This window comes from Dipodomys ordii, unplaced genomic scaffold (genome assembly GCF_000151885.1).
Source record: "Dipodomys ordii isolate 6190 unplaced genomic scaffold, Dord_2.0 Scaffold7, whole genome shotgun sequence".
Taxonomy (NCBI): Eukaryota; Metazoa; Chordata; class Mammalia; order Rodentia; family Heteromyidae; genus Dipodomys; species Dipodomys ordii.
Window position 1 is genome coordinate 12,304,061 of NW_012267223.1, and position 14,500 is coordinate 12,318,560.

At 49.2% G+C, this 14,500-nt stretch overlaps 1 protein-coding gene across 4 annotated transcripts in view; it reads right to left on the reverse strand.

Annotated features, from left to right (window-relative positions):
* The window catches only part of Msi2 (musashi RNA-binding protein 2), a 373,314-nt gene that overhangs the window by 31,509 nt on the left and 327,305 nt on the right, over positions 1-14,500 (reverse strand). For all 4 annotated transcript variants that reach the window (XM_013037909.1, XM_013037908.1, XM_013037907.1 and 1 more), the window contains exon 9: positions 4,853-4,927. In XM_013037909.1, coding sequence (XP_012893363.1) covers positions 4,853-4,927 — 75 coding nt within the window. The remainder of the gene's footprint in view (positions 1-4,852; positions 4,928-14,500) is intronic.

A 14,500-nucleotide genomic window follows, 5' to 3' on the forward strand; every position in this document is an offset into this window, starting at 1 on the left:
ACCTGGAGCTTGCTAGGTAGCCACTCATTATCTTCATCACACCAAGCATCCAAGTGGGACCTGGACACTAGGCCCTCTCACTTCCTGTCCAGCAGCATCTCCACTATTCTACCACTGACCTGCACTTGAAAGCAAGCCCTGTACACACTCGCATGCCTGGTGTGCAGATGTGGGGGCTCCAGATGCTCCCGCGGCATTCCCAGTGGCGGGCAGGAATAACGGCAAAGGCAGGGGCCGATGCAGCTGCTGCTCGCAGATGCTCTGCCACTGCTCAAGGACAGATCACCCTGAGTGAGTGCACGCACTGGCTGTCCATGGTGGGAGCAGGGAGGGCGGGGGACAGGCTGCAGCCAGGGGGAGTTGGCACACATTTAGGAACTGTACTTGGCTGTCATTGGTACAGGCTATTTAGTGCATTCACCTCCCCTGGAGCGAGAACAGGACACTCTCAGGCTTAGAGATGGTGGGACACAGCATGTCCGTGGTAAACAATTTATTTTTCTACCTCAGTTGCTTACAGGGGGAAAAAATGTCATTAGGGAGTAGCACAGATACACTATTTACAGTGATGGAGAAAATCCACAATGGCTGAAATGACTGTGAAACAAACAACCAGGACAAGCTCACCCAAGCAAACAATTAAAAAAAAAGTCCGTGGAAATAAAAAGGAAACTAACCAGTTATCTCATCAAGCATCTTTAATGAGATGAGTCACACGGCACACGCTGGGTCTCAAGGACACTGACATTCAAGTGTATGGATTTGCTCACATCCATTGCATTAAATGGAAGCATTCGGGTCACTTCTCAAAAACACAGCCACAGACAAAGGGGTAACTCCTGCAGGTGCAACTGAGCAGTATGCTATTAAGCTGAAAGAGTGAGGGTAATTCAAAGCGGCAAGTTGCGGGGAGGGGGGGGTCAGAATCATAGGAAAAGATCCTCTTGGGGTGGCCATGCCAAGCCCTGAGATGTGGCCTGATGGAGATGGTTCTTAATGCTCCATTCCTTCCTATCCCAGTATATCACTAGGAAGGCTAGGCCAGCACAGGCAGGCAAGGGAGGCTGCGGACACCAGGGAGGGAGGAGCCCAGTGTGGGTTGGTACCTAGGTGTGTGTTTAACATGAGGCAGTGCCAGACACTGTAGCACTTCTCAAAGACAGGTGTTATTATTATGGCCAGAGCCACAGAAAGACTGACAGCAAAGAACAAAAACAATCTGATAATGCTTGCACAGGTGCTCTTCTATATTTTGTTTTCCATGTGTGTTTTTTTTTGGTCAGTCGTGGGGCTTGAACTCTGGGCCTGGGCGCTGTCCCTCAGTTCTTCGGCTCAAGGCAAGCGCTCTACCACTTGAGCTACAGCGCCACTTCTGGTTTTCTGGTGGTTTATTGGAGATAGGAGTCTCACAGTCTCTCCTGCCCGGGCTGGCTTTGAACCGTGATCCTCAGAACTCAGCCTCCTGAGTAGCTAGGATTACAGGTGTGAGCCACCAGCGCCCGGCTGTTTTCCATGTTTTATACAAGGGTAATATGTATTCACCACTGTCCACAGCAGCACATGAGTGCTCCGAGTCATATGGCTGCAATCCCTCTCTCGACCTCCAGCAATTCAAAGCTCACCCCATGAAATGCCTAGCAAGCCTGCTCAATCATTATTCTAAAAACTTGACACCTTTCTGCACCCTGAGGAGTCTCAAGAAGTCAGAAAGTGTGTGGACCCTGCCATAGTCTGTGGGGAGCTGGGAAGGGGGTGTGTCGCGTTCACCATGTGTACAGGAGAGGTAAGAAGGAAGGGGAGTGCGAGCATGAAGTCTGATTTTTTCTCCCCCTTGAACTTGAGTGAAGCAATGAGGTCTTTTCCAGGAATTAAAAAAGAGAAACCCTAGGACAGGGTTTTGGCAGGCCCTGACAGCAGGTGGAGTGGACCAGCAGGATGGTGTCCTTTCTAGAAATGGGAGCAGACCCGAAAAATTTGTCTTGCAAAAATTGGCAAATAGTCTGCAAAGTGAAATGAAAAACAGAAGGGAGCAGATTAAGTGAGCACGGGAAGTCCAGAGGTGACTGTGAGAGGGTGTGGGGACCACTGATTATAGTCACAATTCTAAACTCGAAACTACTCTGCATGATGGGCAGGTGGGGTGGACACCTGGGCCTGGGGAAGAGCCATTTCCAAAGTGGACAGCTGCCACCCGGCTTGTCCACAAGAGCAGCTCTCCACACACATGCACCTTTTGCCTGCCTGCCTGCCTGCCCGCCCGCCTGCCTGCCTGCCTTCCTTCCTTCTTCTTTCCTTTTTCCTTTCTCTCTTTCTTCTTCCTTTCCCTTCCTCCCTCCCTCCCTTCCCTTTTTTTGTGTGGTGGGGCTTGAACTCTGGGCCTGGGTACTGTCCCTGAGCTCTTCAGTACTCAAGGTGAGAAACTCTACAATATGAGCTATAGCACCACTTGTGGTTTTCTGGTGGTTAACTGGAGATAAGAGTCTCACGGACTTTCCTGCTTGGGCTGGCTCTGAACCATGATCCTCAGATCTCAGCCTCCTGAGTAGCTAGGATTACAGGTGTTTGTCATTGGTGCCCGGTCCCCTTTCTTGGGCGCCTCATTTATTCTCAGAGTCCTACAAGGGAGGTCGAGGAATCATCCAAACTATGTGGCCTATGTGCCCATGGATCAATAGTGCTGTCCACTGCAATGCCTGCTTTCTGCCCCATTCACACCTAGTGACTGTGCCGATTTGTAAGCTGTAGAAGCTACAGCCATGGGAAGCAGCATTATCTCAGGGCACAATCAAACCCCCTTCTCCCCCACCAATACACACCCCCACTGCCAATCCTATTTCAGTGTACCTAGTCTCAGTTTGGCTGCTTTTGCATGTCTGTCTACTTAGGGCAGACCTAGAATGTAGGTCATGGAGACAGAGTTCTACCAGATGTTTCCTGAGCTGGCTCATGGAATCCCTAAGGGAAGGCTCTTATAAAACATAGGAGCCTCCCAGCAGGGGGTTCAGTGTGTTGTTTCCTCAAATTATTACATGTTAAGTTCTCCTAATTCTGCCCTGGTAAGACGAGCATTCAGCTGCAGGACTATGGCAACTTGATTATGAATGGAGGCAAGTTGTACTGAGCGTGTAGATCAGCTCGGCACCCTCTCAGGGAGCTGAGATGGGTCAGCCTGTGTGTCTCTTGAAGGCAAGGGCTAGGGAACAGAGTGCCAGTCTGCAGGACACTCCAGGCTGGATCGTGCGTGTATGTTTGAGTGTAGATCATACACTCTCTTTTTGACCTCTACAATAGCACAGTCTCACAGGCCTCTGCAGGATGATGGAAATGTTCTGTGTTCTGCATGTGGCTGTTGAGTAGCTATAATGTGGCCCAGGACACCAAAGAACGGAAATTTTCCTTTTCATTGAAATTTAATTTAAATTAAAATGTTAGTGGCTCAGTCTATATTAGTGCACAAACAACTGAAGGGACTTGGGGTTGGCAGTGGAGTATGGAGAGACAGCCCCCCTGCTGTGGGGTGGTTGTGGGGGGGCTTCTGAGGGCCACCTAGGATCTTTGTTGAGGTTTCATTTCAGGAAGGGAACTGAGCTGGCCCCAGAAGAAATGGCAGAGCAGCTGCCTGCCTCCCAGCTCTCCTATCTCAAGCCTCTGCTGCTGCAGCTGCCCTCCTCCCCTTTGACCACACCATTGGAGAGGTGCACAGAACCCAAAGATGCCACCCAGCCCCCTTGCTTATGAACAAAGTGGGGCCCAGAGAAGCTGAGAGCCTTGCCACAGTCACTTGTCTAATGGGTGCCAGAGTCAGGACAAGCGCCTGGGCTGAGGGAGCCATGGGGCAGGCCCTGAGTATCCCAAACGCCTCCTCTACCATCTCCTGCCACACCCGCCCCCCCACTCCCAAGCTTGTGGCCAATGCTACCTCAGGTCTCTCTTTCTGCCCACCCACCCCTCCAGGACACCTCTCTGCGCCTTGAGCCCCTCAGACCTTGACGCTCATAGGCCACCTAGTCAGCCATGTGGAGGTGCAATGACCTGCCAGGAGTCTAGAGTCCCCCATGTGGAACTGTCCTCAGTGATAACCACAAAGGATAAATCTCTTCCCAACAACCCCTCTGGAGACCCCAGCTAAACCTTCCCCCAGACGCTAGGCACTCCACTATATTCCCCCATCTACACCCGATGTCCCGGAACTAATTCACCTCTGCAGGGAGAGGCAAAGCTTCCTGCAGTACCCTCCCCATCCCCATCAGACTTTGCTTGGCCTGGGTCTGCCCTGGGTCTTCCAGTCACCTGAGGGCTGGAGCACCAGGGTGTGAGCAAGTTCCGTCTGGTACCTGCTGCGGCCCGACAGTCATGTCAATGAGAGGAGAGCCTGTGCAGCTCACCCAAGGCAGACAGCGCCACCCCACCCACAGCACGGAAGGGCCCCGAGGACAGTGATCAGAGCCAGGTGGAAGGACAAGAGGAGGGGAAGGAGGGAGAAAAGGAGGCATTGGACCTCAAGCATGAGGAGTTGGGATGAAGGAGACAGGTGACGGGGTGCTAGACAGTGAAAGGAAGCCCTGGTCTCCAGCAAAAAGAACCCTAGAGCAGGCTTCAAAAAAAGGAACTGGCCAGGGGCATCTTGTCTTTGTTCTCTTCCCTCCCTGTCAATAGAGTCTTCAAACTCTCCAGCCAATCAGACACTGAGCTGCTTTCTGACCCTGTACTAAAGGGAGGCGCAAGGTAGCTCGCCCAAGTCATCTCTGGAATGGAGAAATGTATGAGCTGTGTCCTCTTTCGAGGCCCTCCCCTCCTCCAAATACAGCCCACCTCCCCAGTTCCCAACATCCCAGGAGTCCGAGGCACTTACTTGGGAACTGGTAGCCATAGCTAGGCGCAAATCCAGGGTAGCCTCGGCCATAGGTTGCCACAAAGTTGGGGTAGCCTTGAACACAGAAAGAGAGAGCTGTTAAAACAGCGGCCTCAGCTTTGGAGTGCAGTCCCAAGGTGATGCACACATGCCAGAGTCATTTTCCTTCACAGAATGACTTGTCTCTGGGGCGGATCTTTACCCAGGTCCCGGGTCACCTCTCTCCTGTGGCGGGAGTGGGAGGTGGGGCTGTCAGCCTGCTGGTATCCCGTATTTGGGCAGCCCAGACCTCCCAAAGCCCATGCACTTTCTTGAACCTGCAGAGTAAATGCCACACATTAGCACCAAACACAGGGCCTGTGCCGGGCTCTGACATTTGGAGAGCTTACCCCGAATGTACTTTACTATAAAGCTGTTGACAGTAGGAGATTAAAGTCCTTGTAATGTCTCCTCCCGAGGTGGTGGACAACAAGCCCAGCAGCAGGCAGAACAGGGGTTTTCTGGGTTGTGTGTGTGTGTGGCGGGGGGAGGTGTCTCAGTTTAGTGGCTAACCTGAAGGCTGGCTGACCTTGGCTTTAGGCAAATGCTGGCCTGAGGCTTGGGGGAGAAAGCAGGGTGATCACAACACGCCACAGTGGTGCCAGTGTCTCAGGAAGTCCTGGGGACAGTCATGGGGGCATGGGTGTGTGAAAACGTGCACCGTGAGGCGTGGCCCAGGTGCAGAAGCCAAGGTCTCATGTTTTCAAGGCTACATCAAGACCCTTGTCTTGGCAGCACACCTAGAGTGAGTGACCAGTTACTGAAAGCTGTCTGGGGAGGCTGCTGCAGGCTAAGCCTGAGGTGCACAGAGAACCTGCTGGAAGACCTAGTGTCGATATGACTTCTAGATGTCACTGCAGGCTCTGCCTACTTCATTCTTCACATCCCTGCCTCATCTCCAGCTACAGTGATGGCCAGTGTAGCTGGGCTTTCCTTGGCCACAGCAGGTTCACTTGTCCCTGCTGGCCTTAAATGCCATGCTCCCTCCTGACCACTCAGTAGGGGAAGCTCAGAACAATGCTACTCCCCAAATACCTCCACAGCTGCCCTGCCACCAGGCTACTTCGCCTTCTGCTTTGGCTTCCAAGGTCAGTGACTGGGTTTGGGGCTGCCAGGGCTGGAGTCCTTGCCTTGTGAGACTCGAGAGGAGGCCAGGCCAGTGAACGTAGGCTCAGCCAGTGCGACCCTTCCCCAGGTGCTGCCTTGGGAGCCAGTGGGCAGAGGAGTGAGGGGCGATGGCTCAGAATGTACGCGGGTGCCAGCAGCAGCATTCGGAGGAGGCAGCAGCTAGAGCTTCCTCCCAGCTCCCTAGCTCCTGCCTCTGTTCTCAGTCCTGTTTAGGCTCTGGTGGGTTCGGTACACTGCTCACACTCCTTGCAATGATCTCCTTTGCTGCTTCCAGCAGCCAGCGTTGTTCCTGTAGTTTCCATGAAAGCTCTGTGTGAGCACCATTTCAACAAGTGGATTCCACACAGCCTGGAAACCCTCTAGCAGCCAGGACAGTAAAGACCACTCGCCTCATGTCTCTGTGCTCCCTCACGCTCCTAAACAACATCCCCAAACATCAGCTCTAAGGTGTCATCATTTACTTTCCCAGTTGATTCTCAAGTGCTTTCTGACCCTGTAAGTGAGGAGGAGGGAAACACGCTACCTTGCTCACCTCTGCACAGTCAGGCTTTGCTATTCTGATGCCAGTTCAGGCTTTTGTGCTCAGAGGACCAGAGCTGAGACTCACCCCCCCCCCCACTTCTTTACAAATGCTAGTGGTGTGGCTTTTGCCTGTGACCACTGGATCCAGAATGGTGTGGAAGCCAGGAGATGAGTTCCAGTCCTACCTTGGACCCCAAACCATACTCGGGGTTTACTGTGGTCTGGATGAATGCCCAAGACATTCCAAGTTCATAATCCTATATCCTAACACACACTGAGCTATATTGGGAGGTGGAGCCTTAGGGAGGTGAACAGGTCATAAGAGCAGAGCCCTCATGAATGGGATCAGTACCCTTTTCTCAAGGAGGCTCCAGAAAGACTCTCACCCCTTTCACCAGGTCAGGACAGAGGGCTGCTGACCGTGAGAAAAGGGCCCTGGAATCCTCCAACGCCTTCATCTTGGATTTCCCTAACTCTAGAACCATGAGAAATTAATGTTGTCCATACACAGAATAGGACCTATAGAACTCTGTCATAGCAGCCTGACCTAAGACAGGGCCTTCCCTTTCTCTTGGGGCCTGAGAGTCTTGGCATTTGCAGAAAGCCTTATGAGGTCCCTTTTGGTACTCAAAAGACTAAATTCTTAATCAAGACTATATGGCTATGGCTATGGCTCTCTCCCTGGCTTCAGCCAGAGGCTTCTCAAATACGTGCTCACTGATTTTACTGGCCAACTGAGCTGTCTCTGCTTCCATAGGCCCTGCCACCTGCTCTGTCCCTCACACCTGGCTCACTAGCAGAAGCCTACCTAGGTGAGACAGAATGTCCTAGCAGCTTGCACTCGCTGTTCTCTGAGACCCAGGAGCTAAGGGGATGCTGAGCTTCGGTCCTGACGGAGAGACAGAAAGAGAAGAAATGATAGTCCTCAGATGTGTGCACACTGGCCCCTTCCTGGGTATTTATTTCATGGCTGGGCAGCTCAATTCTCCTTCAAATTAATCACCTGCTATCAAATCGGATCTTTCAGTGCTAGGTTTTTCTAATACCATTTATATCAACAATATTGATGAACGGATTATATGCAAACAGCCAAATCACTACTGCCTAGGGGCCTTCCTGATGAAAAATGGCCCTGTTACTTCTAACTTCAGAGCTGGGGGGGAGGGGTCTTAAATAGTTTATTGTTAATCTGACAGTGGAACAGCCATTCCCTTCTTGTACTCAGGACCCCCACACGATCCCGCCATAGACACTTTCTTCCTGGCATACCCTAAAAATGTTTGACAAGGAAGAAGAAAAACATGGCTACATTCACGCTAACTTTGGGCCTCGTCCCATGCTTCCTGGACAGGTCAACATGGTCATTTCCTGAGGAAGATGAGAGTTTGGCACCTGCAGGAGTAGGGGAGACCATCTCTACACCCCTATTGCTGAGCAGCCTCTTGGCCAGGCAGATGAAATTATAAATTTATAATACAACATTACTTCAATTTTCCTCTTCATTTACTGCTGTGCAGCCCAGCTCTGCTCCAGCGGCTCACAGCCGTGGCCACATGGGGGAAACTGGCGGGCTGCATATCAATAGCACATTATAGCAGGCCCATGTGGCTGCTCCATCAAACCACATTACGGTAGGGTGACCCAGCCACCACTTCCATTAGCAGCTGGGCCCCTCCCTCACTGGCCACTGCACGATTCATTTGCTCCAGTACCTTGGATGCCTGATCAATCCCACAGTAATTATCTCTTGTCACTAAAGTTTTTTAAAAAAAAAAAAAGCAAGCCTTCTGCCTGGATGATCACCTTTCATGCAGGCTGGCTTTCCATTGTGACAGAAATCAACAATAGAACTTGGATGTAAGCTTCTTTGGGGGACCCATTTCTGGGATGCTAGTAGGGCCCTAGATCTTTGTTCCAAACCTTGGATGGATCCCCAACTCATCTTCTCTTGTGATAAGTTCTTCAGCTACGCAAGTGTCATGGAAAACTGCTCTCACACAGGCCCTTGACTTTAAAGCAACCAGAGACAAGGACTGTTTATTCAGGGAACAGCCAGAATGCGACACATCTATGTGACATGCAGAACACTGCCCAGGGCACCATGAGAGCTCAGTGAGTGCAAAGCAGAGCAAACACTAGGGCCAGGAGCCCCTCCTAGATAAGGAAGTGAAGGCCAAAGTCTATAAAGACATTTAGCGGGCTGGGAAGGTGGCTCAGTGGTAGAGCGCTTGCCTTGCATGCATGAGGCCCTGGGTTCGATTCCTCAGCACCACATAAGCAGAAAAAAAAAAGCCGGAAGTGGAGCTGTGGCTCAAGTGGTAGAGTGTTAGCCTTGAGCTGAAGAGCTGAGGGACAGTGCCCAGGCCCAGAGTTCAGGCCCCACAACCGGACCCCCCCAAAAAAAGAAGACATTTAGCTCCCCAAATCACCTGGTGTTACAGAGAGAAGTTCCCCTAGACCTCAACTGCCTAATTTAGACTTAAGTTCCGGTAGAACTTATGATATTAGATAATACCAACAGATTATAGCTTCTGGCCCTTCTCAACAATTACTGATTAACTGACTGATTGGTGCCAGTCCGGGAGCTTGAACTCAGAGCCTGGGCATTGTCCCTGAGCTTCCCTCCACTCCCACTGACTTCAAGGCTAGGGATTTACCACTTGAACCACAGCTCCACTTCTGGCTGTTTTTTTTAAAAAATAGTTAATTGAAGGTAAGAGTCTCATGAACTTTCCAATCTGGGCTGGCTTCAAACTGATCCTCAGTGAGCCTCCTGAATAGCTATGATTTCAGGCGTGAGCCACTGGTGCCTGGCCTGATATATTTTTTCTTTCAATTCGAAGGACCTTACTTTAGAGTGAGAACCATGGTCGAGACTGCACTGAAGTTTCTTGGTGTAAGTGTAAATAAAAATGCTTTTGGATAAAATGGTTAGTTGGTCAACTGTATCGCTCCATTCCTCAGCCTGCCAGAGTGAATCCTTTACTGCAAGGCCTCCGCAATGTATTCTCTCTCTACCAAAGTTAAATAAATAATATGTGCCCAATGAGGCCACGAGCATTAAAGGCAGGGGGATTATGTGGCCAAGGGGAAAGAAGGCCAAGAGGAATCAGATATATCAACAGCCATGTGTTTGCTTTAAGTCTATTTTCATTAAGAAAAACTAGGGCAATTCTTTTGCATCTGGCTAGCTAACTGTGGGCACTCTTGCTGCGGGAAGCAGAACAGCGTGTCAGAGGCTGTACAAACACCTTCTCCAGGGGGTGCATTTACTTTTGGTTCTGTCTGGCTGAGAGGCAGGTGACACCGTCTAGGGATCACTCTCTTCTTCTGCTACCTGACATGTTCAAAAGAGATTTTTGTTGTAAGGATGATCATATTCTTCTAGCAAAGGCTGTGAGAGCTAAAACCTGAGCAGGTGTAGGTTTTCCCAAAGGTCACTGGTAGCCATATTAAGGGAGATCAAGAAGGAATAACTGCAATTTTATATATGCGCATCAGACTCTTCCATGAGCCCTTCCAAAACATGGGAAAAATCTGAAAAGGTATTAAATTCATTCCATGGTCGTCAAGTCATTCATAGGCCAGCACGCAGGCTCCCAAATGGACATTATTTCTCTGAGATCAGAGCATTTGTTCTCTGTTGCACATTCCGTATTTTAGATGGGCGCCTGCCAGGCCTTTAGTACATACTCAATAAATATTTGGCAGTACAGATGGCAGGGTCCTCACCTAAAAGAACCTAAGCCTCAAGTGCTGAGCTGCACCATTAGGTGACATGAGGGCAGCCTTAGGGAGTCTGCAGTGAGTGTGTCGGAGAGGCCACTGGGAGCTGGTGGCCTGACGGGGAGGCGACAGGCCAGTAGACCGTGAGACAGTGAGCTTGCTTCCTAGATACTCTGCGTGACATCCCTTCTCCCCAGACTTCAGCTAAGTAGGTTCCTAGCTAGGATCTCTTGGGAGACCTTACTCAGCAGACATCAGAGGGCCTCAGCACAGCGACTGGGCAGTTCAGGAGACCTGGGCTGCAGAAGACTGGACCACCATATAGGTCCTGGTCTTGAAGTAAGACACTGCAATGACTCATCGGACTCTCGAGGCTGGGGCTGAGAAGACACCGCCATTGCCACAACACATGTCACCCCTGTGGGTCTTGCTAGGCAGAAGCTGACTCCCAAGGGGTAAGGGTGCCAGCCACCTGCTCCTGTAGTCATGTGCCCAAAGCCCTCCAGTCCCTGACTTGTAACAGCTTCCATACAACTGCACCTTAGGGATGTGAAGAAATGTTCTTCTCCCTTACATTTTCACATTTCTGTAAATGAGACCCATCTCCCAGGCAGTGTGGCAGGACAGCACCAGGCAGTTCACTCATCATTTTCTCCCCTTTCTGAATGGTATATGAAGATTTACCTCGCTAGCCAGGGCATCTAAAATTCAAGAAATACAGCATTTGACAGTTAAGATTCAGTTTCTCTCCTGCAACAACTCCATACAGTGAGATGATTGTCCCTCTCATGGGTGGTGGTAAATGAAGACCAGAGAGGCCAAGCCAATTCTTCCAAGTTGCACAGCTGTCAGGGATAAGGAGTCCAGACCTCTTGCTTCCAAAGTCCTGAGCTTGTCCCCCTGAGCTACACCGCCCCTCAGAGCTCTGTTTAGGCTAGGGCTGATACTATCAATTCCATAGGACTAGCTCTCTGTTTGGTTGAGACTGTTAACCAGGCGTGGGCTGGGGCAGGACTGGGGGTTCAACAGAGTTAAAGCAGAGTTAAGCAGCAGAGTGGAGGTTGAAGGGCTAGGGGGAGTATAGAGCAGGAACAAAGGAGCTCTAGGATACAGAGCTATTTTTAACTAACACTACTCTACCATGGCTCAGGAAAGACTACTTGAAACACGCAGGAAAGAATCAGGGCAGGTGACTAAGCATCTGGCACTCATCACAGTCATTTCTGAGCAAGTGGGAGACTCAGATGGCATCTGCAGAAGCCCAGGGTCTGTGTCCTGTCTGCCATCACCGCTGTAGGTGCTCTCAGGATGAGGCCACTAGGGCTGCCCACTTACTGAAGGCCCAGCTAACCTTGAGGTCCCCAGCCACTACTCCTGTCCTTGGTCTGAGGTTCTACTTCAGGATCCTCATGTCCCCATGGAGTGAAAGGCCCTGGGCTTACTCATCCATTCCAGCCTAGCCCAAATATCACCACCAGCTTCCTAGACTCCCCTCCACCCTTCCTTGCATGCTCTCACAGCAACCCTGGGCTGCGAGGATGAGCCAGGCCTCCTGGAGATGAGCTGTGGTGTGTGTATCTCTTTCCTTATACCATGAGCTCCGCGAGGGCAGGGATACATAGTAGAAGCCAAAGGATATTGCTATGAATACCCTCTGCCCCTCTCCCTGCTATGGGTCCCATGAGCAAAGTCCTGGAAGCCCTTGTATTTGGGGGACCCAGGCCTGGCTGTCTGTGGAGTCTGGAATGATGAATATGGGAAGTGTTTTTGTTCTTGACTGAAACTTCTGCTTTTCCCCACTGTACAACCAGTACATTCTTCCCAGGTTAGGGGGGCTGTCGAGGTGGGCTCAGGAAGGTGAGTGCTTCCTGTATATCTGGATTCCAGACAGGCCCTCATTGATGCCCAGAGCCTCTCTACTCAATTTCAATTGCAAAAGCCAACAAGTGGCTAAACTCTCCCCATTTTTTTTGTCGGTTGTGGGGCGCTGTCTCTGAGTTCTTTTTGCTCAAGGCTAGCATCTTACCACTTGAAGCCACAGTGTCACTTCCAGTTTTTGGTAGTTAATTGGAGATGAGAGTCTCACAGACTTTCTGGAACCTTGATCTTCAGATCTCAGCCTCCCTGAGTAGCTAGGATTACAGGTGTGAACCATCAGCACCTGGCTGGCTCAAGTCTTCTAAGTTTGATTTCAACATTTAAAATCATCAATTTGAAATTATCAAAGTTCTTTTTGAGATATAATATCAAATCAAATAAATGAACATTTTTAAAGCAAGACCTAAGCAACTGTATCCCAATAATCAGGAAATCATTCTCACTGATTTCAAATACCATCTTAATAATTATACTTTTATGTAGGAGTACTTGGGGTTCTTTAACATCTTCTATCAATAAGTATATATTCCTGCATATAATTCTAACACTTAAGATTATGACCTGATATGTTAATAAGCCAAAAGTGTTTTAAGTTAAAGCTGGGTGCTGATGGCTCACATCTGTAATTCTTGCTTCTTGGGAGTTAGAGATCAGGAGGACCCCAGAGTGAGGCAAGCCTTGGGTATACAGAAGGCCCCCTTTTGAACCAATAGCTGGCCATGTTGGTATGTGCCTATCATTCTAAGTTAATGAGAGCACAGGCATGGGAAGATCTCTGAATAGAAAAGCCTGTGAGACCCATCTCAGTGTTAAGAAACTGGTGTAGTGGTACATATTCATCCTAGCTATGGTGGGAAGGAGACGATATGAAGTCAACAGTCTACATGTGTGCTTGAGCAGGAAGTGAGACCTTATCTCAAAAATAACCAAAGAAATGGTTGGAAGCATGGTTCAGTGGCTAGAGCACCTGCCTAACAAGCACAAAGGCTTTGAGTTCAAACCCTAGTACTCTGTTTATATATAAAACACATCTAAGCTGGGCACCAGTGACTCACACCTATAATCCTACCTACTCAGGAAGCTGAGATCTGAGGATTATGGTTCAAAGCCAGCCCAGGCAGGAAAGTCCATGAGACTCTTATCTGCAATTAGCCATTTGAAAACTGGAAGTGGCACTATGGCTCAAGTGGTAGAGAGCTCACCCTGAGCTGAAAAGCTCAGGGACAGTGCTCAGGCCCAGAGTTCAAGCCCCACAACTGATTAAAACAACAAAACCATATCTAGCCCACAAAACACCACAGCTTCACAATACAGTGTGCAGTGGAGTCACTCTCCTAAGAGGGGCTAAGTGGGTGCTATGGCTCACCACTACCATCTAGCACCTTTAGAGAATATGGGACCATGTACAGCCAGCACTCAGTGAATCTACACTGCATTCTCACCAGTGTAAAAGTAGAAAATTTGTTAAGTTGACCTATTGTAAGGTGGGGACAACCTTGTATAACATACCGTTTTCATGATTGCAGCTTTGAGCTATGTTCTGGTATTTAGCCAAACCAGTGTTTTTTTTCTCTCTCTCTCTCTCTTTTTTTTTGGACTGGTCCTAGGGCCTGAACTCTGGGCCTGGGTGCTGTCCTCAGCTCTTCAACTCAAGGCTAGTGCTCACCACTTGAGCCACAGTGCCAGTTCTGGCTTTTTCTGCTTAGTGGTGCTGAGGAATCAAACCCAGGACCTCATGGATGCGAGGCAAGCACTGTACCACTGAGCCACTATCCCAGCCCCTCCTTTCTCTTTTTAAGAATATATTTTCTTATTTATTCCCACATGTTTCTTCTTCTAGGTAAGTTTTAGAATCATCTGGAAAGTTTTCAAAGAACTCTAATAAGACTTTTTTTTTTCTTGGAAACTGTTAAACCTGAAAAAATAAATTTGTGGGGAATTAATATCTTGGCTATTTTTAACTATTCTCAAATGGCATCACTCTCCATTTTTAAAGGAACTCAAAACAGCTTTACCTGCCCTATTATTTTTCACAGACAAGTAGAATGCTTTGTAAGACCAAGGAAAGTTTTATAAATTTAAAACTAAGCCAGAAATGATTTAAACAGCAGCAAATCTGAAAATATATAAAGAGCTTATCAAACAATATAGAAGAGGGACTCTTAGCCAAACTAAATGAAAACCCATTAAAACTAGACAGCTCATGTGCCTGAATGGAATTTTACCATTAACTACCATTTATCCCATTTAATTAGTATTTTCCTGACACACAATAACTTCCACTAAAATACTGCTCTCTCGCCTTGAAATTTCTAATTATTGTGGCGACCCACACCATTCCGCATCTCCTCTGCT